The 26935-nt window shown below is 37.7% G+C and overlaps 1 protein-coding gene across 10 annotated transcripts in view; it reads left to right on the top strand.

The window, feature by feature from the left end:
- Positions 1 to 26673, top strand: part of PPM1A (protein phosphatase, Mg2+/Mn2+ dependent 1A) — a 35276-nt gene extending 8603 nt beyond the window's left edge. For 3 of the 10 annotated variants that reach the window (XM_086895163.1, XM_086895161.1, XM_086895162.1), the window contains exons 2-5: positions 6050 to 6901; positions 8614 to 8731; positions 13736 to 13844; positions 16435 to 16558. In XM_086895163.1, coding sequence (XP_086751289.1) covers positions 6068 to 6901; positions 8614 to 8731; positions 13736 to 13844; positions 16435 to 16543 — 1170 coding nt within the window. In that variant the 5' untranslated portion in view covers positions 6050 to 6067 and the 3' untranslated portion in view covers positions 16544 to 16558. Of the gene's footprint in view, positions 1 to 6049; positions 6902 to 8613; positions 8732 to 13735; positions 13845 to 16434; positions 16559 to 18752; positions 20829 to 26549 lie in introns of those variants that run through there. The other 7 variants (XM_086895168.1, XM_086895167.1, XM_086895166.1 and 4 more) reach the window with 6 other exon arrangements.
- The last annotated feature ends 262 nt before the right edge of the window (positions 26674 to 26935 follow it).

Below are 26935 nucleotides of genomic sequence, written 5' to 3'. Positions count from 1 at the left end.
TAATGTTTTAAGAAGAAGCTGAAACATGTTGTTGGAGGGAGGGTGTTAACTTAGAAATGGTTACCTTCTGTGTTCCAGAAGGCTTTAATAATCCTCTCCTAAATCCTACCTGCCCTGCCATACACACCACGTGGGATGAAATATTTTGTTGCTTAGTACAGGGAGGCATTTGGAAAGGCTGTCAGCTCCTAGCAAGGAGAAGGGATTTTAAGAAGTTACACTTAAAAAAAAACATCTCTCTGAACAACTTAGTGAAATGGCAGTGCCTGTGGACCAGCTATTAAGAAATCAGAGCTCATAGGTATCAGAAGTTCAGTAATTTAGTATTTTCTGCTGTGCTGTGAAGTTGTAATAGCCATTGCTGTTGCATATTAATTACTGGGAGAGAGGGAGGGTAAATCGAGGAAATTTGGAGCAGTTCATACTTTCCTTCATACACACAGTTATTAACTTGCTTCCTCTGTTATTTTCTATCTGCTACAAGCCATACCTCCTACATCTGTCCTAAACCAAAAGGTTCTTAATGTTATTAGAAATTTTCTTACCCCTATGGGTAGTTTATGTTCTTCCTTTTGCAGCTGTCTTACTTAAATATAACACAGACTACAGTTGCATCCCCAAGAAACAAATGTTCTGGAAATGGTGTGTTAGTCTGTGTTTATTGAAATAGCCCCACTTTTGTATTTTCATCTACTTCTTTTTCATAAACAGTTCACGTCTCCTAGCTGGCCATGTATTCCTGTGTCTGAAAGTACACATTCAGAAACATCAGCTGTAATTTTTTTGTGTTTTATTGATGTTTCAAACCATGAGTGCCAGAACTCAGTCATATATCCTCCAATAGTTTTTAAATAGTTTCATTGGCAAGAGGCTTTTTCATGACTTCATTCAGCCCATGACTGTGGTGTAATTATGTCTCCTCATCTGCGTGTTCTGTTTTATTTTAGTCATTCTTCCGATCCCTGGGTTGTTCTCTGACATGTTGTTTGTTAAAATTAATTGATTTGGGGCATCCAGTATGTACTGTCAGTTTTTCATTCAAGAGGCTGTAACTTCTGAAAATGTTTCCACGTTTGCAGAATTACATGCTGTCTGCTACTGCATCCAGGCTGCTTAAGGCAGAGGGAAAAGTACTGTGGATCAGGCTGGAGCTGAAGTGAACAAATGCCCTTTTTCTAGTCAGTAGCAGTCTGTATAATTTGGTGACTTGCTCTGTGTCCTGTAGTTCAAGTAAAGGTTGTAATCTTTCTCTGTGGTCCTCATTACAACACACGGGGTGTAATGTCACTGAGAGAGTTGTTCCAGGAAATTGGAGTGTGGGGGTATTTCTCAGCTTAGTTAGAACAAATGCCTGTGACTTCAGTGTGGTTCATGTAAGCAGCTTATCCTGGTGGAATGAATACAACTTGAACATTGTTTAAAAAGGATTATTAATTTACATACTGTTCAAGTGAAACTTTCAAATGGAGGTGGTTAGTTTTCTTGGACAAAATGATCAAATCTCTGTCAAAATCTTTGGAAAAATAAATTTGTATTTCTGTAGGGGTATATGGAGTTGCATTTACTGTCCTTTGTGAATAATTTAGGGCTTATCTTCATTTGAGCCTTCAGGCAAATGAACAAGCAAATAGCAAAGCAGTAAAATTTATTTTCCTGTGTAGCAGAAAGCATTACAGTTGTGCTGCCTGGATAGCACAATTTGAGGAACAAATGAAGGGGCAAGGAGATTTCATGCATTCCAGTGATGTATCTGTGGTTGTCCATGGTTGTCCATGGCCTGGTATACTAATTACCCTCCCTTTTCTTTGCCACTCTGTTCTCCACTCAGTTGCATCTACTTTCAAGGAGTTTAGCTACTGACTCTTTGGCATGCTCCATTCATTATTTCAGTTTTGTTTCTAATGCTGCAGTCCTTTGAATTTTGTCACTCTTAGGTTTTATCCAAGATCTTGTTATTTGTGTTGATTTTTCTAGGCTGTGTACAGTATTCTTACTTTTCTGTCTGCAAACCACAACTTGAGTTTTCTGTGCATTTGCTGGACAGGCTGTCCTTCAGTTTGACCTCCACAAAATCAGTGCTTCAGAAATCATGGTTCAAATGCACTTGTAGATGCAGAGATGCACCTCCTGCACATTAATTTCTATTCACAGGGGTCCATTTTCACATCTAGTTTTGTTCAGATGTCTCTCTGTTCTTCAGAGCCAAAATCCAGAAACTTTGACTGCAGAAAGCTCTTTCTTTTAGTACCTAAAACAAATGGAAGTCACTGATATGGAAATGGTGATCTAAGAATCAGATTAAAATTGAAACTTGCTTGGCTGATGGCTATGCAGTTCTAGCACCAGATGATGTGTGAGAGTCACCATTTATGAAGAAAATGTTGCACCTCTGACCTTTTTACAAGGCACCACCCTTACAGTACTGTTCAGAATGGTCCTCCTTTAAGGGGGAAAAAAAAGGTGGTGTATGTTTGCCGCTAATCTTCATTATTAAAGTGCCTTTTCTCTTACTTTGCCTTTAATTGCAAGAGGAAGAATGTCTCCTTCAGTACATATGTGCATCTTTCAAGCATCCCAAAGTTGAGGCTTCCAGAGTAGAGGACTGGTTTTGTCTCCTGCCATGGGACTGCAGTTTTCTGACATGACTGTAGAAATGTGTGACTGGATTAAGAGAGTAAAATTATTTGGAGAATGAAGGTCATAAAATGAGAGCTCCTCTTAAGAAAGATGACTAAAGACGTAAAGAGAGGCTGAGTTAAGCCATGTTCAGGATCTGTTTTATGTATTGCACGAATTGCATGCAGTCTGTTTTGGGTCTGTGTTTTTACATAACAAAGTCATGCTGTAACTTGGGCACTCAAACTGCTATAGGTTAATCAGATTTGCATACAGAGTTATGTGCTTAACCAAAGATGTCATTCCAACTCAGTCACTGTAGTGCACAAAGCACCTTATCAAAGAATGACAGATGTGCTCATCATTTAGGTAGACACCATGTGTGAAAGATGTTTCCATAGATATGGAGTCAAAGACAGGTATAAAAGGTATTTTTAGTAGGAAGGAGGCATGGCTTTCTGATATCAGCATTTCTCTGTGTGTGTCCATCCCTTCTTGTAAAACTAAGATTCTTTTTGTTCATAGCTAAGACTCTGGAAATTCTTCAGGTTTTAACTACACATTAAGGGTATGGGGAGAGAAATAGCAGGTAGTCTCCAATTCATCAGAATTCAGATTGGTCAGTTTTAACTGAAATTTTTGTGAATGAGAATTGAAATTCTGGAAAAAACCTAAAGGTCTAGCACATTCATCCTATCCTAAGTAAACGATGCTTTTTCTACAGATACAGTGAGGATTTTGAGAACCTGGCCTATTCTCTTGCAGGCTTAGACTGCTGTTCTGGTAAAAGTCTGGTTAGCTGGAGTGTGGCAGGGAAGACAGCTGCAGTGTTTTATTGCAGTTTTCAGAGGGGGATCACTTCATGCTGTGGGCAGTTTCTGAAGGAGTTGTTCAGTGGCCACATTGTGGTTTTCCTTTTGCCTGGCTGTATTCTCATCCGTGGTGGTCAACTCTCACCCCTGAAAACATGGAAAATGTTCATGGAAAACATGAAATCCTGGATCAACATCTCAGCTACAAAGCCTGGCTTAAAAGATCACCAGCTTTCAGGTTGCCTTCTGGGAAGGGATAAGTATTTTGGTATTTAAATGGAGAGTGGTTTGTTAACTTAGAAGGTGTTCTAGCAGTTCTGTAGTTGTTAGAATTTCACACAGACTGTCTGTACATATTTCTAATTTATGTGATAAACTACTGAGCAGGACAAACAGTTTACAAAATACAGCTCTGAATGTTGTGTACATACTAAGGTGAGAGATTAGAAGAAAAATGGCCCTTATTAGTCCAGATTTTGACAGTGTTTGTGGTCCATGTTACTATACCCTGTCCTTAATGTTTTTGTTTAATTATAAATACAGCAATAATGTCAAATACCTTACCAAAGTATATTTTCATGGGCAGTTTCTGCTTTTTTGACTCTAAATTAAGGTGAAAAAGTTGAATATCTGCATTCTGTTTAATGATCTCCTCAACAAAGAGAACACTCAGTGTTAAACTGTGCTCCTATCATAGAATGAATAAAAAGTATTATTCAGCAAAATAATTCCTCATGTGATTTATAGCAGCATTCTGTTATTATTTTGATCACTCTGACTTCACTACAGTTGTATGTGAAGATAAAAACATCTTAAGTCATATTTTTTTCCTAGCAACTGCAGTAATGTGAACCTCCTGCATGTACTTGGGACACAAGACACACACCGTGCACACTGTTTTGTTGGTTAGTTACAGCTTGCTTGGGCATCAATATTTTGTGTTCCCTTGAGAAGAGACAGAACTCCAGAGCAGGGTTTGTGGTGAGGGGAAGCAGAGGTGAATCGCTGCTGCCATCCCCATACAGCTGAAGTATGTGTTTTGTTTTTGTTAACACAGCATATGAGCCAGAGAGTGCATAACCAGTCCCCGTGCCTCCCATTTGAATCACTGTTGTGGTGAGATAAAATATAAACGTTTCTTGACTGTTTATTGTAACGCAGATGTTTCAGAAAGGTTGACAGCGGCTGGAAGAGACACTGTGAAGAGCTTTGTTGGATATATGGTGTCAGTAATGGCAGATGCTGTATTGTAATAAAAGCATGTTAGAAAAATGTGATGTTGTCACTTAGAAAACTGGTCAAATACATTCCATGGTTAAGGTGAACATTTCTAAAACCTCTGGTGTACTGATTTTTCTGCTAGTAAAGTGGTTAGTTGGGGCCTCAGGTAAAATCTTTCTGAGGTTCTTCTCACAGCTAATTTTTGTCCTCAGTCTTCAAATAGAAAAGCTCATAGTTTTGTTCCATTACCTTGTATTGTATAACAGTGATTTTCAGACTCTTTGATCCTTCCCAAGGCATAATTTGCAAGTATGTAAAATATGTGACCTATTTTGTACAATTTTTTAATAATGAATGCACAAATAAAGCAATGTGGATTAGAAGGGTGGGTTGGATGGTTAGGGTGTGAAAACCATGAAGATAAACCAGTCAGTTGACACTGCCTGCAAATATAACTCTTATTCTCTTAATCATGAATATTTGCTGCATCACATCCCAAGGAGGAAGTAAAGGAGGAGAGGGCGTGCAGTATATGGGTCTGGCTTGAATCTTGATTCACACAAGATATACAATACATGTGATTTTATTTCCAAACAGATTTGTCAGGGGCAGTTGTCTTTCAGTGAAGCATGAATACATGAGGGTTTTAAGTAAATCTGCAGCACAGACATCTGAGAAGCTACTGCGTAATTTAACTGAAAAATCTAAGGATGAGCTTTCACAAGATGGCTGAGCCAAACTAATGGCTTGCTGCTGCCTAAAGGGACAGCTGCTCTGTTCCTTCCCAGTCCTGCTGCTAGTTTATCCAGTGTTGCTTTTTCCTTTATGCAGACTCTGGCATCCTCTTGGTCATTCTTACGATTTATCTGTTAAAAAACACCAAACAAATAACAACCAAACCCAAAAAACCCTAATCAGTTTGCTTTCATTTCCCTATCACAACCAGAAAAGCAATGTTAGCAGGAATTTGTGGCCAGCAGGTAGGGGTCTAGGGAATTCCAGTGTCCTGGAAACGTTGAACTCTTTCATGGCTCAGTAGTTGCAGGGAACAGCCATTCAGATGTGTGCCAGTTTCAGTCTTTGAAACTGATTTCATACATAGTTCTATTAGAGGCTTTTTTCAGAACCATGAATGACAGTGAATATAAATTTTTCAAGTAAAACAGCTGAAAATACAAAAATATGAAAAGTGCAGTTCAGTTTGTAGTAGTGTCCCTGTTTAAATTAGATGAAAGCAATGCAAATTTGACTGGAGACAGAGAAAAATCTGCTTTATAGCTGTGTATTTTGGTCATCTTAACGTTACTTGTACCATTATTTTTTCTCTTCCAACAGGATTTGTAAATGAGACATTTAGGAAATATCTTAATAATCCTTTTTTTTTTTTCCTTCTTTTGTAGAACTGAAGGAAGGTCACCATGGGAGCATTTTTAGACAAGCCAAAGATGGAGAAGCATAATGCCCAGGGGCAGGGGAATGGGCTGCGTTACGGTCTGAGCAGTATGCAAGGCTGGCGCGTGGAAATGGAGGATGCACACACGGCTGTGATTGGTTTGCCAAATGGACTTGATGGATGGTCGTTTTTTGCTGTCTATGATGGGCACGCTGGATCACAGGTTGCCAAGTACTGCTGTGAGCATTTATTAGATCACATCACGAGCAACCAGGATTTTAAAGGGCCAGATGGGCCACCATCTGTGGAAAGTGTAAAGAGCGGCATCAGAACAGGTTTTCTGCAAATTGATGAACACATGAGAGTCATCTCCGAGAAGAAGCACGGCGCAGACAGAAGTGGGTCAACAGCTGTGGGTGTCATGATTTCTCCCCAACACACATACTTCATCAACTGTGGAGACTCGAGAGGTTTGCTCTGTCGAAACAGGAAGGTTCACTTCTTCACACAGGATCACAAACCAAGTAACCCACTGGAGAAGGAGCGCATACAGAATGCAGGCGGCTCCGTAATGATTCAACGTGTGAATGGCTCCCTTGCTGTTTCAAGGGCACTTGGGGACTTCGATTACAAATGTGTCCATGGGAAAGGTCCTACAGAACAGCTGGTCTCACCCGAGCCTGAAGTTTATGAGATTGAGAGATCAGAAGAAGATGATCAGTTCATCATCCTGGCTTGCGACGGTATCTGGGATGTTATGGGAAATGAAGAGCTGTGTGACTTTGTAAGATCCAGACTTGAAGTCACTGATGACCTTGAGAAAGTTTGCAATGAGATAGTTGACACCTGCTTGTACAAGGTAGCCAGACTTGAGAGAAGGAGTTTACTGTGTTTTCACTATTAGAAGTCTATGAACAAGTTAATAATAACTTTGCTTCCAGTCTATAAATATTCAATTGTTTATGGTAACATGACTGACAGTGATGACCTTGTTTCCTTACAAAAACGGTGATAGAGCGGGAACGCACACACAACACAAGCAATGGTTTTCTGGGTGATTTTGGTTAATTAGGAGGTTATAATCACGTACAGATACACTGTGATCAGTGGAAAACTAGAAGCTGATGGGAATTTATGGGCAAGCAGCTAAAGACAATAACTGCCCTTTTCTATTTCATTACTCACATACTTTACAAAACCCTAACTCTTAAGACTTAGTCAGGCTAGAGAGTATTTTTTCCCCTTCATAATCTTCTCCTGCTTCCTTGGGCATGTAGTCGTAACATTACTGTCATATTTACATCAAGATAAATGCAGAATCAATGAACCTTGACTTCATATTTTGAAGACCTGGCTTCTTAAGTTAGTTTTTATTTTGGTTTAATTACTGTATTTCTTATTCACTGTTGGGTGACACAGCTCTGAAATCAGCTCAAGCAGAAGATGATGAGACTGTTTGGTTTAACAGAACTATGTAACTTTGTCTGCATTAACATCTACTTTGTATTAATAAGTTGCACTCTGATGCAGTTACTGAGTTTCATAGCTTGATACTTATTTTGCAAAGGCAAATTGGAAGTCCTAGACTAAAAAAGCCAGCTTTTTTTAAAAGAAGCAAGACAACATCCCACATGGCTAACAGGATCATTGTTTCCCATCTGGAGAATTGTAATTGCTTTCCAACACCTTGACAGATTGATGATGGTTATATTTTTGTTTGTTAATCCTAAAATCAAATACCAGGAAAGGAACAGTGGCTTGTGGATGCTGTAAGCTTTTCAGGAGCCAACTGTAGGAACCTCCTCATACCCATATACTGTTGTTTCTGCACACTGTCTTGTTCCTGATCTTGCTGACATCAGTGGAGTTAATTAGTGTTAAGAGTTAAACTTATGGATGCATGTTTGTAGGCCAAAGCATAGGAGTATTGAAAGTAAACCAAACAGCTACTTTGTGTAAGCAGAATGTGTTTGTATTTTTAAATGTTCAAGTATTGGGGTTCCTTTACTTGGAGTTTTAAATGTAAACATCTTTTGCAAATACCTGGGTACCTTACAGCAGGTTTTCAAACAAATTCTCTGACTTGCAACTTTTCTTGTTTTAAATGAAAAGAAGAAAAACCTAATAGCTGTAATTTTTGGTGGAAGCACTGTCTGAATTCAGCACCTTCCTGATTAGTGCTTTTGAGCAATAATGGTTTTGTTCACTCATTCACCTGTTTTCCCAAAATGATTGGATGGTACTTAAAACAAGATGGAACACAACCTTGTAATTATACACTCACTACTAGTGTCAGTTTTTAGTTGACAATGGGGTGTCTGTAACCAGCTCCATGTAGTCTTCAGACCATAAAAGAGGAAAAAACAATGAGTTAAGAGTTGTACTGAATGAATAGGCCTGGAATTCTGTAAGAGGTACAGGGAGATTTATTCTAATGATGATATTAATCTATAATAGTGAAAGTTGGATTCTGATACCATATGATGTGTGAATTTCTGTGTTTAAAATGCTTTGATATGTGTTTAGCCTGGTGTGTATACATTTCTCAAATAATTTTTTCTTTTCCACCAGGGAAGTCGAGACAACATGAGTGTGATATTGATCTGTTTTCCGAATGCACCAAAGGTATCACCAGAGGCGGTGAAAAGAGAGGCAGAGTTGGACAAGTACCTGGAAAGCAGAGTAGAAGGTGGATCATTTAAAAAAAAATAAGTAACTTTGTTTCTAAACAGACCCCTGGCCCCCTTCCCCTTCCAACAACTAAACCCTTAACACATACAGGCTTTTTAATAGACCTTCAAGTGCCATTGGCCATCCTGTGTACCTCTGAAAAAAGCACTCCTGTATCTCCTGGAAAAGTTGTGCTATTAAAATGCAGCAGCCTGTAGCCCTGAAAATTATTCAGGATGGCAGAGAATTCATTTATGCTCTGAAGTTTTTGTTCCTGAGTCTGTTGACAGTACTAACTTCAGACCAGTGAATCCTGGTTCCTGTTACATGGAGTTAAATGAAATAATCAGAATATCTTACGAAGTGTCTGTGAAGATGGTAATTTGAGTGCCATTTTTCCATATAGTTAAGGACAAATCAGTTAGCTGTAATATTTTATTATCCAGTAATAGTAGGTTTACAACTTGATTACTGTAATCTTTAAGCACCTGCTTACATACTTACTTATTTGAAAGTACGTCAGAAATTTGTCAAAGCTAATCTTTAAGCATTCATGACAAACAAAAGCTGGGAACTCATCTTACTCTCATAGTAACTTAAAAATTTTTCTTTTAATTTGTATTTTAGGAGTTCTTAAACTTTAAATTGAAACTGTGATTCTGGGGCTTTTTGCAACACATAAAAAGGATATTCGAAATCAATTCGAATATTTTCTGATTAAAACTGCATTTATAGTGCCTTTTGATATTTAAAACCAACTACAGTTTGGACTTTGTTTCTGAAATCTAAGACATGCTGTATGCATTATTTGCATAGGTTAAGTCTATTTTTGAAGTGGACTCCTCTATATGTTACAAGTCTAGTTATGTGTGTGTGTACTCCCAAGAATCCTTAACAGCACACAGGGCACGATAGGCAGAGTTCTCCACATCTATGGTAGCAGTGATTAGTAAGTTAGAGGAGTACATGATGCACTTTTTCCCTCCTTAACTTGCATGAAGGTAACACAGTGCAGCTCCAGAAATTTCACAGAGAACTTGCCTGCATGGGAATTGTGGGCTCAGATAAATCCATGTGCAGTTTTTAAAGCACTTAAAACCTGTGTAGGTGCTCCTGTAGAAAGTAGCACGTTTTTCAGAGGCCTCGCTCGCCAGGTCTCTGCAAACTGCATCTGTTCTGCCCCTGAACAAATGGCCAGGCAGACATCTCTGTGTTTTAATCTCTACACTTGCCTGAGAGGAGAGCTTGGTGCGCAGTCAGTGCTGGTGTGAATCTCCCTGACAGCGTGGCAGGAGTATCCCAGTGCAGTCACAGCGCGGAGGGAAGTGTCAGATGGCTCCCCCCGTGCAGAGCAGGTTTGCACCAGGCGTGTGAGGAGCTAGCTGTGTGTGCCCACCCACAGATTGGGTGAAGAACAAGTGTGCTGTACATTCACACATTGATTCACAGCGTGGTAACTCTCCTTATCTGGGCAAGTACTGCTTTCTTATCTTAGATACTGTGTCTGAGTTCAGACAAACCCGTGACTTAGAATATAAAAATATGGTGAAGCCAAGGCTGCTTCTTCAGCTGGCCTCATCGTACCCCAGGAACATTACAGTGAGGAAAGCTGGCATTTTTGTACAGCTGCTTCATTTTATAAAGGAAGAGCCTAAACACTGGACCTGCATGTGATTATGGTACATACAAGGAATTTGGCTGCTGGTACTTTGCATTTATACAAATAGGAAATTTGCAGGAATGAGCAAAGTGTGATAATTGCATAGAGGCAAAAGGATTCTGTATGTAGTTATAAAGCACTTTAATACTAATTTAATGGGATGATGTCTGAACAACTTGAGGAAATATATTGTACTTCTCCTCAAGGGTCTTTGCTTAATTTTTAGAGTTATCCTCAATCTTTTGTCTATTGTTGCACAAAAATATTATTTAAATTAATGAATGTTTAGTAAACACTACTCAACCCAGCAGTGATTTGTATCAGCTGTTTGCAGAATTTGGCCTTTTAAGACTTATGCATGAGGAAAGTTGAAAGGCCTGAACTGAAGTGGAATTTCAAGAACAGGAGTTGATAACTTTATTATATTTAACTTAATTCCTGTGCCACTGCATTGATTCTGAAGTAAATGCCTTATTGACTAGTAAGGTAGGACTGCTGCAGCATCTGAAACTTTATACACTACAGTGAATAATCTTGCTCTTATCTTAGGATACTATAAGAGTGGCAGTGCTTAATTTTAAAAGTCTGATTTTTGGCTGAAGGAACTAAAAAATATAAAGAGTACTTTTAGAATGACCTTACTAATCTGTAATACCAATTTAAATTTATAATTCATTAGAATGGAAACTTGGTCAAAATGCATATTATGTATTTTTATGCACTTCAGTACTCAGTGAAGTCCAACAAGTAATGAGAGTCGATCCTTTCTAATGTGCATTTTTTATTGGTTGTATTTTTATCCCCTCGGCCCAGAATATACCTTTATACTGTTAAAAACCAGTGCAAATTTTAAGACTGAATAGGATTTAATAATGATGGTCATCTTGAATAAGGAGAGATGATTCAGATTTTTAAAAATGTAGAAACTTTTCTACTTACCATGTCACTTAAGACTCTCCTGATGTGTTTGTGGTCCAGATTTGTAGCTGCAACAAATAATGGAAGAAGCAGCAAGTGTGGAGAACCATCCTTGTGCCATTACTTGCAATAAATCAGTGTTACTCCTAAAGTATCATGTGAACTTCATGGTAGAAGTAATCAGTCATTCCAAAATGTGTTGCTATTATTTGCACTAATATGTGTTATTGATGTGTTGACTCTAAAAAGAAACTTGTCTAAGCTTTTTTTTTTCTGTTCTCTTTTTTTTTTTTACATAAAACCATTCCCCAGTAGATAATCCCTGCAATATTTATACCTATGTAGAGATAAATAATTTTAAGTTAGCTTTTATATGTTCCTTCCCTAATTTTCACATAAACAAAGTTCTGGCTTTTTCTTAAACTTTGTATGGAATTCCCATTTTTGAATCCTTTATTTTAGGGTTGTAAGTACATTTTTCCAGTACTTGATGCCATGAAAATGTGTAGAAGGTTTAAAAGTAAATTGAAGACTGGGGGGAGGGTTAAAGATGTATTGAAACAAGAATAATTCCAATAAATTACACAGCTAGCAGACCGACTCCATTTGTTGTGTCTTCAGTGTTCATTCAGTCTGTATCTATAGTTTTATCAAAATATAAATGTATTCATTTAGTGGAGACTGTATGTTAAATGTACTGCAGTTACAGGTTGTGAAACTGTGTAGTTTAGGTCAACGATAAATTCCTTATTTTTGTACAGCAGAACTTTAGCCACTAGCACAATGTAGCATATTCTAGATGTTCAAAATTGCACAATAAAGGAACTTGGCAAACCAAATCTGAGATCTTGGCTTCTTATTCAGATTTAAGATTCATAGATTATTCCTTTGCTAAATGTTAGATGGTAAAATGAACTTTGGCTGTAGATTTTGAGGAAATGGCAAGTTCTTGAGGTCTCTCTGGTGTGTGGTGTCCTGTATTTAAAATTTAGGTTTCAAGTAAACAGCTTAAAACTTTATGCTACAGAGTTTGATGCTGGTTGAGGACTAGGCAGTGTTTCCACTATACCTTGCAAATAATTTACACAGCCTGACTTCAAAACAGAGCTGATGGTTTTTGTAAACACACACAGCCCTGAAAAAACATTACATTCACAAAAAGTAATTCACAATTGTGGTTTATTAGGTTTTGTTTTGTTTTAACTAAAAAGGACTGGATACATGTTGGTTTTAAAAGCTTTCAATGTGCTTTATCTCACAAATTATAAAATGGAAACTTGGTATGTTCTTCTGGAATTTAGGGCAAAATCTGAATGCTTGAGTATTTTTCAAAAGCGGTACTGATGAATTCCAACTACTTTCAAACTGTGTAAATGCTTTCTTACATGAAGAGTAGTGTGCATGTACATACATGCATGTATAGATGTGCACATATGTACATTGTATGCATGTTGCAGTATTCACTTGACGTTGAACAGCACCAGATCTTAATAATTCATGTGGTTTGCAATTTCTGAGAGCTCATGGTTACAAAGAAATGATTGAGATGCATTTTTTAAAATGTTCTTGTTCCTTAGACTTCATAAAATCACTGTTTAAAGAGTTACTCTTCAGGGGTGGTACGGTCTAAAATGTCTTGAATTCAAATAAAATTGTGTGCTTTTGACTTGAGAAAAGTGAAAAAAGCAAACACAAAAAAAGAACCCCAAAAACAAAACAACAAACAAGCAAAAAACCAAAACCAACCAGGCCTAAGAATAAAGAATGAATGTCTTGGCAAACATGGCTGTGGCTAAAATACAGATCAGATTCTCTTTACCCAGAAACTGAAGTGGATCAGCTTTAAGCTTCTTCCCTGTATTTAAATACCTCCTGAGTTGAGGATGAAACTGTCAATTAGATATGATGTCCTGGCTTTTAATTAATGTATAATTTTCTTAAAATTTGCATGTTGCTGTAATGCAGTGAGGTACAAGTAGTGGTTAATACATACAGCCATGGGAATTACTTCTGACATGTCTAACCTTTTATTTCTTGAAAATACTGTGTTTTCTGTGATGGCAATAATATTTTACCTGTGTTGCAGCGATAAAGCTGATGTTAATATCTGTCCTATGCCTTGGGCATACTGAGGGAAGATATTGCATCTTCTATCTAATGTATAGCAGCAAAGCCATTAAAGATTTTTTTTTCCCCCACTATTACTAGGTAGTTATGTATTTCTAAAGCCAATTCAGCATGTTAACAGCAGTAAATCTGTCAAATCTGTTACAGGTTTTTCTTTATGGAACCAAAGTTAACAATTACCATGTTGAGTATGGTCTGTTGCTTTAATTTTTATTTCTTTTTTTTAATGTTAAGCTGCCTTTTTATAAAACTGAGTGTTTCAATCTTTTTAAGTTAAATTTGGACTGCACTTACAAAAAAAGTACTTCTGATTCCCAGAGATCATAAAGAAGCAGGGTGAAGGAGTGCCAGACTTAGTCCACGTGATGCGTACGTTAGCAACTGAGAGCATCCCAAACCTCCCGCCGGGGGGGGAGTTGGCAAGCAAGTGAGTTCACATCAGTGTACATGTGGGGTTTGATTTAAATCACATTTTAACTGCAAGGCCACTCTTAAAAGTTGGGGGGCTGGGAGGGAGGAAGGGCACAGGACAAAAGGTGATGATCTGTTCTCCAGTTTTTATTACTCGGTTGTTCTGGATGAAAAGGACAAGCCTAAGAATGGAGTTGACTGTGAATCATTGCAAAAATGTCAAACTGTAGTTTTGGGAAGGAATGAGGGGTTTTTAAGGGTGGCCTGAGTGTGTTTTTTGCAATTAACTGGGGTTTCTGGGGGGGTGTTACATTTGAAGATGTGAAAATCATGCTCTGACTTTATTTACTTGGGTTGAAGTATAATATACTTTCAACAAGAAGTGGTATGCATAAAATGTTTTGCTTGGCAGCTTTCTTTTCTTGTCTGTAGCCATGATGTAATTGCTTGAAAATTTGCTTATGTTATGTTCCTCTCTGTTTGTGACAAATCTGAAAGCGAGATAGAAATCTATCAAAAAAGAAAAGTGGGAAGTTAAATTTGGAGCTTTATATAGCTGACTTTGTCCTTGAAGGGCTCAGTAGTGATGCTCAGTGGTTTCTCAAATATTCATTCTTTAAGGAAGCAATGTGCTCAGCTTGTTTGCATCCCAAACCAAGTGCTTTTTGGTTTGAAAGGTTCTTCATGAGCCTGTGCTGTGTTAAAATGGATTTGGCATATATAATAGAGAGTATTTTTGACCTTTCAGAGTATGATTTTTATATTGTTACACCAAAACATCAGGACTTTAGGCACATAATTGAAAAAACTATAAATTAATAAACTGAATAAATGATAAAAGTGAAAACTGTAAAGATGGCTTCTAGAAAACAATATTGTTCCTGTAGGAACTGCTTGACTAGGAGAAGAGATGGCAATTTAAAGTATAATAGCATTTATGTAGGATGGGCTGCTGTATTGTTGAAGTATGAGTGAGTCAGTTACTCATGAAATGCAGCATACAAATTGATTTTTCTTAATCTCCTTTGGCTAGAAGCAGCATCAAGGTTGTGCAGAAATGCTGAAGTGATGTGACTTCAGTGGGATTTTGTGGCTCAGTGATGCTAGTTTGAATAGGGGCTTGGAGAAATACTGATTTAATTGGATGTTGATGTAACTTAAAGCACTATTGCTAATTTGGAAGGAAAAAAAAAGCTTTCCAAGAAACCTGCCTGTACTTAAAATCAAAGATACCTATTTCTTAAAAGATGTGGGAAACTTTCCAATCCATATATTCAATGTATTTTGTGTGTAATTGCTTGATTTTATTGCTTTAAATCCAGCTTCATCTTTCTTGCCTAATAATCATTCACTATGATTTTTATACGTGGTAGCTCCTGACTCTTCTGTGATGCAGGATGGTTACAAAGCTTGTCATCTGCTTTTTTTTCTTCTCTTGCACTCCTTTGTGATTGCTCTGCATGCATTCATCAGCACTTTAAAGGTTGTTCTTTGAAGTTTGTTTTGTATCGCAGTCTGCTACTTCATCTTACTTGGTTCTGCAGAATGGGATCCAAAAGAAAGTTGCATTTAAAGTCCAATCTGTAATTTCTGGTTTTTTCTCCCCTCTTTTGTTTCTGTTCTCCCTACAAAGTTTTTTCCTTATATACTGGGAAAATCAAAGGCAGCTTCTTCCTTCAGCCTCACATTTGGCTGTGTTTTGTTTTGGTTGTTTTGGGGTTTTTTATTACCAGTTTTCAAGGTTGGTTTTTTTTTTTTTTTGACTTTCAGTTTTTCACCCTGTGTTAAAAGAAATAAATAAAAATCATGGTGCTCATTTGCATGTTGATTGCAAATGTTGTATTCATATTTTATCAATTTATTTCTCATCAGTGTTAGAAAAGTCAAGAATCTCAGAAATTAAGGTTAATTTCAGGCCATCTTAAATATGCTAAACATGGGTCTTTTTAAAAGGAGGTAGCTGTCAAAATGCTCGAATTAATTTTTTGATATTTTTTTACCAGACAAAATTTATCTCAGTCTGAAGATACAATACACAAAACTGCAATTTGCACTTCAATTTTTTGAGAAAAAATTGCAGGAGAGTATTGGACATGTCACTGTAGAAGAGCACTGTTCTAGAAGTACGTTCTTCATGGTTGCACATGAAAAGTTACATTTTTACGTAACACAAGCAAAAATGTACTTCAGAATGTAATTTTTGTGTGTCCAGGAACAGTTCCCTTATGGAAGTAATACTTAATATATGCCATAATAAATGAGGTACTACTGCAGTGGGTTTTGGGCACACAAATGACCAGGACATTCTGTGTTCACTGACATTTCTGCTACCCTTTTTCAAAGTGAGGAACCTGACTGTCAGGTTGTGCCCTTCTCCTGCTGAATTCTGAGGGATATTCAGCCTTGTTTGTCTTGAGCCTAAAGGTTTTAAAAAGATATGCAATGTTTAAAGACACTTAGTGCTAGCTTGCAATAAACATGGTTCTGTGAATTTGACATCTTCTATAGTTTGCATTTAAATTAAAATTGGGAATTTGACTTGGGGTTAAAAAAAAGAACACAGCCTTAAAATCTTGTGGGTTTGTTTTGTTTTTTTTGTGCTCTAGACGGAGTGTAATTGAAGCTGTGTATAACAGACTGAACCCCTACAGGAACGATGATGCTGTGAGTATCTTTTCTCTTACATTCTCTTTTCCCCCACCCCAATTATTTTAGCTGTTCTGTAAAGAAGGATATTGCAAATTCCTGTTAAAGACTCCTTCCCCCAAGAAAGGAATAACACTGCTGTGCTCTTTGGATTGTGTTTTGTAATTGTTTTCTGCTGCCTTCTGTGCATCATCATCTCAAAACTCCGGTAGGGTTGATTCATTTGTCCTCTGGAATTTCATTATTTCAATCCTGCTTGGGTTTCTAAGTGCTGCCAAATGGTGGAAAGGGTCATGGGAGGCTTTTTTCTCCCTTTCTTTACAGAAGACATTTTTCTCTAAATATCAAGAAGAAAAATGCTATATCTAAAGATTAAACAGATGTGTTAAGAATATATTAGTTTACCAAATGGACTGTGTAAACACTTAAAATTGTTAAGCATAGAGCATCTTACAGCAAGCAAACAAAACCCTGATTTTGGGTTCTTACATGTCAGTGCTGAGAGGGACATAAATCCACTGTCAAGATGTGGGGAGAGAAAAACCAAACAGGGAACATGACCATGATTCCAGTGGCAGTTTGATCACCAGAAATAACATTCTGTCACTGAAAGTTCAATATCTCACAGAGCTGTTGAACTGATCCTTTAACTACCAGCAGAAATTACTTACATGCTTGGATGTGACATGAGCAAAATGCAGCCAGACATAAAGATTTTTGTTGGCTTTACAACTGTGCAATAGTTTTATTTGGCAGCCTTTTTTCTATTTTTAGCATAAAAATTCCTAAATAGGGGCTGAAAGAGGATGCTTTACCTTCAAAATATATTCTGTAGTATGTTGCTGTTCTACAAATGTACAGTACACAAACTTTGTGATCGTGTTGGCAACTGGGATACAGAAATTTGCATATGGAATAGTTGGCAAGCAGCTCCTGCATTTTTACTCATGCTGCTTTTATTCTTCATTCTTGAAACAACCATTTTGTTCTTTCATATTATTGCTCTCCTTTGCTACTTCTGGTCTTGAAGGAAAAGCTGGAGGTGGTACTTTTGCAAAGGGCAATTTCAGCTTGTGTTTTTTTAACTACACCTCCGTGCCAACTGTTCCTTTCTGGTTTGTAATGGATTCTGTGTGCAAGCTTGAATGAAGGGTGCAGAACTTAAGTGCTAAGAAATTATCATGTGTGGCATTACTAGAGACTTAATTAGCCTCTTTCCTCTCCAAGGAGTCACTAAGGCAGTGCTTTTGAAGAGGAGTAATATTTCTACCTCCTGCAGCCTCAGTAATGATGGGGAGGTGTAGCTGTGGAAGCACCAGGATGTGCTGTTGTAAAAGCCCATCCTACCCCTTAATTGCTTAGGGAAAAGGAGCAGGTGATGCTGAAACCACCAGAGGTGGTGCACAGGGGCAGTTTGCCCTGATTCCTGTGCTGCTGATTCAGCTGTTACCTCAGCTGCAGAGCTGTGGCTCCACTTGCTCATGGTTAACCTGTGAGCCCACCTGATGATGCTGGTAGAGAAAGCTGGATGTAGAGCAGTCTAAGCAAGGGAAAAGGAAACAGGCCAATGGATTGAAAAACACTTGGTAAAATTAAATACTGATTAAACATTTGTTAGGCTTGTGGTAATTATACAAAATCTGCTGTTGCCTGTGGGCCTACATGGAATGAATTTTTGGGATATTCAGATATTGGATAGTTTGAAATACCAAGTAATATGGCCATACATTATGATTTGGAGCACAGCATGTCTCTGCTTTCAGTATTTATTTTTTTTTTATTATATACATTTATTTTTTTCCCCCTTGCAGTTTTATTACCATCCAAAATTACAATTTCCTTCAGTTGCCTAAACTACTCTTCTGTAACCTTAAATTAAAAGTGTTAAAATAGCTCTGAGTTATAACAGGGTGTCAGTTGATGTCTGTATCTTCCCATGCAGCGAGGGAGGGTTGAGAACACAAAAGATGATAATGGTGATAACACATGGCATGAGCACATCCTGCTCTTTTCTCACACCTGTGAGCTGAGTGTATCCATTTTGTGTTACTTCTGACTACTCAGGAAACAGCTAGAAAGGCTCTGGAAATGCTTTTGAGTAACATTCCTAGGATCTTATTTTCAGGATTGATGAAACACTTGGTCATATTTTGGAATTTCTTGGTTCTAATATTTCATTAATTAAGAATATATGGGGTTTAGTTACTTTTTAAAAGCTGTTTCTGAAGTGGGAGAGAAAAGAGACTCCTGAAATGATTTAAGTCTTTACCCTTTTCAGTCTGGATTATCCAGAAATTGCCACAAGGATGGGCACTCCAGACTTTAAAGGGTTCCTTCTTTTTTCTTTAAGGATTCTGCCTCAACTGATGATATGTGGTAAAACTACTCATCTAGCTGTGGAATACACGTTTCATCCTGCAAATGAAAGTGCAGCCCAACCTCAGTGACCCTTCTTAACATCCATCCTCAACCTTAATTAAAGAAGGGAATATGATGTGTTGGTGGGAGTGACTACAGCAGTACGACATCTAGCCCAGGAACTGATCTTTTTTTGTAAAACAGACTTCTGTAAACGTGATTTCAAACCATAAATTCATGTTGTAAATCAGACTCCAGCAATTTATGTTGTATGATTTTGTTTTTGTAAAGTGCAATTGTCTTTGTACAAAATGCTCATATTTAATTATGAACCGCTTTAAATCACTATAAAGGTTAGAAGAAATGTTTTGGCTTGTGTGATGCAACAATATATATCCCTTTTAAAAATCATGTTGTGGTTTTGGATTGCAAGGAGCAGCAGCCTAGCCAGCTAGGTGCTCAAGAGGTGCACAAAACTGTTAAAGATAACTTTTTGGTTCATATGAAAGCTGAACTCATGGGCAACCTACCAGAAATTACAGTGTGTGAATTTCTCTTGGCAATGGAAAAATAACATAGGAATAGTGCACATTCTTCAACAAACATATATCATTTTCTTGGATGCACTCCTGCTCTCACATTGAGTCGAAGGGATTTGTGATTTTGAGTTCAGTGGGAGTTAAATCATGCCCTGTTAACAGTATTCTGTTCATAGATGTACCAATCCTGGGATTTGAACACCTTGCACCTCTTTTTTCATTAGCCCTTACCTGAAACTTCTAATCACTGAGCACGAAGACAACTTTCTACATAAAGTAGGAGTCTGCAGCATTTTTACAATCCTGATTGGCTGGGTCTGCTGCTGTTCCAAGAAAAATACTCTGAATTCCATTTTATCAATAAAGCTTGATTTAACAAACAAGACATTTACCCATAAATGTGTAATTCCTTCTTTTCCTGCCTTTTAAAATGTCAGTGCCATTGTAAATGATATTTTACTTGTGGAAAAATATTTTTCTTAATTGGTAGCCCATTTTTAAAATGGGAAGGATTTTGATTATTGCCCAAGACATAGCCATATGCTAGAGGATGATGTGGGATTAATCCGTTACCCTATTTTTTACAAATGTGGGTTTTTTCAGGCTTTTTGGTGTTGGTTTTTTTGGTTTTTTTCCCCTCCCTACTGAAGATGTGCATTGGTTTGAATTTGCCTACTGTTTGATAAAAATACATTTGTCAAAGCCTGACAATCTTTAACATTTTATGGTGTGTGTTTTTAATTGACCCACTTAGAATGAGAGACTAGTGGTTAAACAGTACTTGTGATTTGAGGTATAGCATGTTGACAATATTTAACTGTTTGTTGTTTAAAATTCTAATTTAAAATTTTATAAGATAATAAACTAATTTGATTTAAGCTTAGCTTTCTCCCATTGAGCATACAAAAATTAAGTTTTCAAGTCAGTCGTGTTTGCAAAACTGCTGTTTTGTGCACCTTGTATTGTCTTTTTGGTTGAGAATATTGTATTTAATATGTAGTTTACTCATTTAGTAGGCAGATTCCTCAAAAGGAAAATCAGTAAAACAAGTAGATTGTAACATTTACTGCAGTTAAACAGAATCAGAACTTGGTGTATAATTACTTTTTGATAGGAAAATGTAGTACAATGCATTTTGCTATATTTGTCTTTCCCTAACTTTGACATATACATATTTGTATATATAGCCTTAAAACTAATGCAGAGTTAGGGAACACTGAACAGTGAAAAAGTAACTTATAGTGTCTTGGAACTAAGTATAGTATATACCAGCAAACTTTTCTTTTATCCCTCTTGTCTATGTGGGGTGCTTAAACGTAACTTCATTGTATTCAGTTTGTAATCTGTTCAAGCATGAATGAAGAAAACATAAGCACTATTTGTATTTATAAATTTATAGCAATTTTTGCTTAAAGAACCAGTTCCTTACCTACCTATGAATAAATGCTTAAAATGTCTAATTTTGTTGTAGAGTGCAAAACTATAATGATGTTAAGTTATAGCTTCACAGGCACCTAATTAACGAGCATATTTAATAATACATGGCGTATTAGTGCAAAAAGCTAAACTTAATTTAGGACTAGGCAGATTAAGTTCTGTCCTTTTTTTCATAGAGACTAAAGTTTAGTTTTGGAAACCGCAAAACCTTGAACTGGACTGTGGAACCTTTGAGTTTTAAACTTTAAAAATCGGAAGCAAAACTGTGGTGTGAAAAGCCATACTTCAAACCATAATCACTTAAACTGTCTCAGTGACAAAGGAGATTTTTGAAGCCTCTTCTGACGAGGTCTCCTTAAGGTTAGAAAGAAAATAATTCTGCTGTTGCTACAGGTGATGTGAGTAGGTTTGAGGGTAGTGGCAGAAAGCCCGTTTCAGGCCTTTCTCTCTCCCGCCTACATTCAGCGTTTTGATGAGCTCAGAGCACTGAATTCTGATGTATGCATAAACACTGCCATTTTAGATACAGACTTTGATTACAGAATAAACGAGTTAAGTATATAAAGCATCCTAGAAAAGAGGCAAGCTGTACTTTTTTCACTGCTCTGAAAAGAAAAAGGCACTTTTGCACCTTTGTGCATCTCCTTCTTGCACCAGAAACTTTTTTTTTTTTAAATGCTAAAAACATTAGCACCTCAGGGGCAAGGCAGCAATTTTTACTTTGAAATATTGTGTGCTATTTATTTCCCTCTTGGAAAAAGATTCCTGTGTGACAAAAATGAAAATTGTGTAATGTTAACAGATGTATTTTTAAATACATGTTCAAATAGGATGGTCCCGATTTGCTTGTTTTTAAAAGGAAATGACATTTGTAAAGCTACTTTGCTTCGTATGCCATGCAACTTTGTTTTCCTTCTACATTTGACAGCTTCACTGGCTACAGTTTCTGTGAGTTTTGTTATAGTCAGATTAAATGTTTCGCTGATCGTTCTGGGAGAATACCTGTAACTGCTTTATAGACAACTGTTCCAAATAATTCTCACTAATTCAGCATTGAAAATATGTTCAAGACAGAGGCTTCCAAAATGTGCTGTAAACCAATGTTGGATGAACTAAATGCAGTGGCATTAAGTAGGATCCTAGGTTTGCAAGGCTTTGTAAATCCTTTGTATCCGTAGAGTCCCCGGTACTGGCGCTGGGGCAGAAACAGGCTGAGCCTCTCAGCTGGCCCAGGAGCTGCACCACCATGACCTTGAGGCACGGCCATCATTCAGTTAAACTTGGAGCTGGAGTCAGAATTGGAGAGAGGAATTTCATCAGCTTGTCATTAAACTGCTCTGAACTGCGCTCGTAGGTTGTGTCAGCGAGGTGCCTGGTGAATACTGAGCAGCAGATGAGTCATGGTAGCTCCTACCTTGAGAGTTCCTGCAGGTGCCAAAGCTGATCTTTTCAACATTTACTTGTAGCAAACTGATTTCAATTTCCATTACATTATTTATTGCAGAGCTGGTGCTGTCACTATATAGGCTCATGTTTGAGCCATTTTGCTCAGTTCAAGAGTTGGAAGCTTAAGATGGTATAACAAAATTAGGGATCAGTTTTCACTTCAGTTGATTCTCTGATAAGAATCCCACTTTAATTTTATACACTGGGATAGGAGACATTTCCTATTTATATTCCATTTTTAGTAGTTTATGGTCTAAGGATATGGTTTCGTGATCTTACACCAAGACTAAACCATTGCTCCTAGTTTTCCCTTACTGCCTTTTCTTGTGCTTGACCTTACATGGGTGGGCAGTTAGGAGAAAGAAAAAAACTCCTCTTGAGCTGGGTAGATTGATAATCCAGCTGTGGGGTGCTGGTGCTAGGGGAAAATGGAGAGTGGGGAGACAGGATTGAGAGCAAAGGAATGGCTGCCCCACCCCTCCTGCCGCAGTTTGGGAAACCACACCCAGATAAATGATGGCCTGTTCAGGGAGCATCGAAGCCTTTGCAGATCTTTCCCCACTTAAGACAAATATTTTACTTTGATAAATGTCTCTTTTCTTTAAACTGGAATCCTCAAACTTCGATCTCAATGTCTCATATTTGAGTTCTGTGCTGACAATCCTCCTCTGTGTTCGTGTTCTCTAGAGGTTTGGAGTTCTGTCCTGTGGGAGAGACAGCGCGGCTGCCACAATTAGGTTAATGATATGTTACAGCTTACCTTAGTTCAGTGTACCTCAGGATTTCATCATGCCAAGATGTTCACTTCCATCTCTACCTGAACCTTCTTGAGATGCTTTTGTGCACAAATTGACTGGGTGTATTTCAATTCCTTGGTATTTAAACTTGGCCATGTCTGAAAGGGGCTAACCCTTAGGAAAGCAGTGCCCTTTTCCTCATCCTTTGGCAAATACAGTGTTTGATACAAGCCTGATGTACCTTGCATAGGTTCAGGAACAGCAAAACTAGCGCTACAGGGGCTGTACCTGACATTCTTGTGTAGAAAATTAATTATTACTTGGTGCCAAGCTTCACCAGATATGAAAATAATGTGTCCTAGACAATGAGTGTGGCTCCTTGTTCCTACACCCACCTGTGTCTGAGGTGATCATACCTGAGCCTTCATAGACCAGTTCAGGGTATAAACTCTCCATCTGGCTGGAGAGGTTTTTTGACTCTTTAAATGGTGAAAAGAGGCTCCAGATGTGAATTTCCAGGATGCTGTAGCACAAAAAAAAAATTAAAAAATGAATGTGATTCCTGCTATAAGCTGTAAAAAAGGAGCAGAATTTAAAAGTATCACTCTGTGGCTAAATAATTTTAACTGAAATACTGATCAGAGAATCTGTCTGAAACACTGATCTGAGAATCCAGTCTTTAGTGACTTTTTTCTGTGGAGTGCTTGCACAGTCTGCAGCTTTCTGAAGACCCAGGTGTGCACATATGAAGCAATTTGTGGCCTTATTTTGCCTGATAACATTGCTTTGTAAATGAGGTAGCAGCCACCTGGGCTGTGGCACATGTTCACAGGAGGTCAGGAAGCTTTAGGAAAACTTGAAGCTTTTCTTTAGTATCATGGACTGCTAAATTCATTCAAGTAGAAAAAAAACCAGACATGTTAAAAGTTGAGTTTACATTGTCTCCCATTGACAATTTGTTTCTAGAAAAATGGCAAATATTTCTACCATTTACTTAATATGTGAAAAAAATGTCTGGAGCTTTAATCTCCTGATTGTGTCAGAGTTATTGACCTGTAGTTAGGCTTTGTGCATATTCCTCATTTTATCTGTGTTTTTGTTTGGTGTTCCTTTTGGGTAGCAGTAAAACAGATCTTTATTTTCACCATCTCTTGTACACATTCTTCTAAAGTCTTTGCTTCCAGGCCAAGGGAACAGGAGTCATAATGATGTCTTAGGAAAGTGTTTTGGGAGAGGCTTGCTTTAAATGCAATGACCACAAAACCCCCTAACTTTTGCACCACAGAAGTTAGGAAAATGGGCTTATAACTTCAAAAATGCCTTTTATAGAACCAAGAAAATCTGAAAGTGTCAAAACTTGGGTAGAAGTGGAATGACAGGTCATATTTCTAGAGTGGTTTATGCATAGCCTGATTTTTACTCATAACTTGAACTGATTCCTGCCCAAATGCTTTTTAAAATATCACTAGGCACCTGCTTTCTTCTTTTTACTTTTTCCTTTTTTTTCTTCTTTTTTTTTTCCCCAAAATGGGAAGAATAAAACCAATGGTCCTTACTACTGTGTAACCAGCCATTTATCTGAAGGGTGGGTGCTGTTTCAGGCAGCACCATTTTCCTTTAGGAGCACGACATCTGCACTGCTCAGCTTGCTCAGTAACGTTGAGGCAAAGCTGAAATTCCCTTTTGCCTCCTTAAAGTGTTTGCTCTGAAGAGCTTGGTGGGAGGACAGGACTCCCCACGTGTGAGGAAGCCTCTGGAGTTGAAGGAGCTGCCACTGTTACTTATTTTGAAAAAGAAATTTATAAAGAAAAATGAGAAAACAGACTGGCAGGTCCTAAAACATTCAATACTTTTATTCTGTTGGTGCCTGTAGACAAAGGTCCAGAGTTTAATTTCCACTGTGACTGAATTCCAGCCACTCTGAGTAGTGCAAATACTGGGTAGCCAATTCCATTTCACTGTTGGGGAAAATTAGGGTCAGGCTTGGGAAAATCAGGCACAAACTTAACTTTACATCCTGCTGACATTGATGGAGCTTTTGCTCACAACATACAAATTTTGCATGTGTTGTTGGAGCCTTAACTGTCTCACTTCTCTTGGAATGAAAAACAAATGTAATCTTTACTCAGTTTAGGTTTTGAAAAAGCTTTTCAAAGCCAAAGAGAAGACAGTGGTAATGTTAAAGCAAAATGTTTGATTAACCTGAGATAATTTCTGAATTCTTTAAATGTCTAAGAATTCTTTTGCTTTGAAAACCTCAGAAGAGCACAGTTTAAAAGGTTTGATCCTTGATGCAGTGCTTTTATCTGCAAATATATGAAATCCAAAAGGACATATCCAGGATGGAAAGACAATGAAACACTGAAAATGTAGGAATAAATGTCCTGAATTTACATAGGATTATATCCATGTCCAGTGATGGACTCCTGAAAGGTTGGAACTAGATAATCTTTAAGGCTTTTCCAACCCAGACCGTTCTATGGACCATTCTATGAAGGGATCTTTGACAGTGTTTACAGGAGAACTTTTTATTCTTGCTGAGTGATGCCAGACTGAGAAGTCTGCTGCAATTTGGAATTTCCAGCCTCTGAAATTGGAAGTTGGGTGTTGCACCCCGGAGTCCCCAGTGCTGGGATTGCTGTTACCCCACATTCCGCGGGTTAACGCCCTGCAGCCCGTGGGAGTTGGGAGCTGGGGTTTCCCAGCCTGTTCTTGCTGATGACCTTGGGCACCAAAAGTTGTATTTATTAACCTGATCTAACTCTTTGGTGCCAGGAATACAGTTTTTGGAGTAAGTGCTGGATTATGCAAATATTCTTGGCAAATGGTACCAGGTATTTCACTGCTCAGAAAACTCAATTACTCGTGACCAAGAGTTTATAGGAGACAAAAGCTGAACTTCTCCCAGCCAGGGAGTGCTGGATATCTGAAAAGTGACTTCCAGGACCAGCTATTATATAAATCTTCATAAGTGAAGATTTTTTGGGTTCTAGCATCTGTCTTGTTCCTAAGACCATGTACAAACATGCTGAATTAGAGAGTTTTCACCTGTCTTCTCACAGAATTGACTCCACACCGTACCATAAGAGTCTTGTTTGTAGTGACATGCTGTGCCTGTCTTTTTAGAAAATTCATGACCTCTTTATATCTATTTTGTGGAAAGTGTAACTTTTTTCATTGATGACCTGTATAAATGTGTGTTACGAATGGAGAGATTTAAGCTTGAAAAGCATGTTTGCAGATTACACAGCTTCATTATGGAATTTATAAATTTAACAGAGTAATATACAAGAGCATAACTATTTTCCTTAAGTAGAATGTATAACAATATATAATAAATTATTCTCCACCTAGTTCACCCACTATTTACAGTTTTACACAATTCAAACTGTGTGTTTACAGAAAGTTCAATAAATGTATATTTTGTACTATGTACAGATTCCTGGTCCCAAAGAAAATGTGTGAACTTAGTTTCTAACTTAACTTTTGAGATTGTACTTATTTTTCTTTTCTTTTTCCTTTTTTTTTTTTAATTTTTTTTTTTTTTTTTTGGTTTAGAATCAGTTGAACAAACCGCGTTACGCCTGTTGATGGTGGAGGCTTGCATTGGAGTAAACGGGAATTGGAAATATTTCTAATCTACAAAAAGTGATTCCACTAAATAAAACAGGCAATTACATCATGTGTGTGTACTTGAGTGTGATGCTACACAAACCGTCCTCACATCTCTTTTACTGTCCCTGATTTACAAATTTTCCAGGCCTCCTCCTGTTTTCTGGCTCAAGGGAGTTAGATTTAAATTTAAAAAATGAAAGGGCTTATCATGATCACTTTTAGTTACAATTATAAAACTCCCTCCCTTTTGCTGTTTTTTTCCCTTTCATGTTGAAATTCCAAGATAAAGCTGCATGTGCTTGGCTCCAGCCCCAGCATTCCCCAGGGGC

This window comes from Cyanistes caeruleus, chromosome 6 (assembly GCF_971803275.1).
Source record: "Cyanistes caeruleus chromosome 6, bCyaCae1.hap1.1, whole genome shotgun sequence".
Lineage (NCBI taxonomy): Eukaryota > Metazoa > Chordata > Aves > Passeriformes > Paridae > Cyanistes > Cyanistes caeruleus.
Note: the sequence above shows the minus strand (reverse complement) of the source record. Positions and strands in the feature narration are given on the sequence as shown.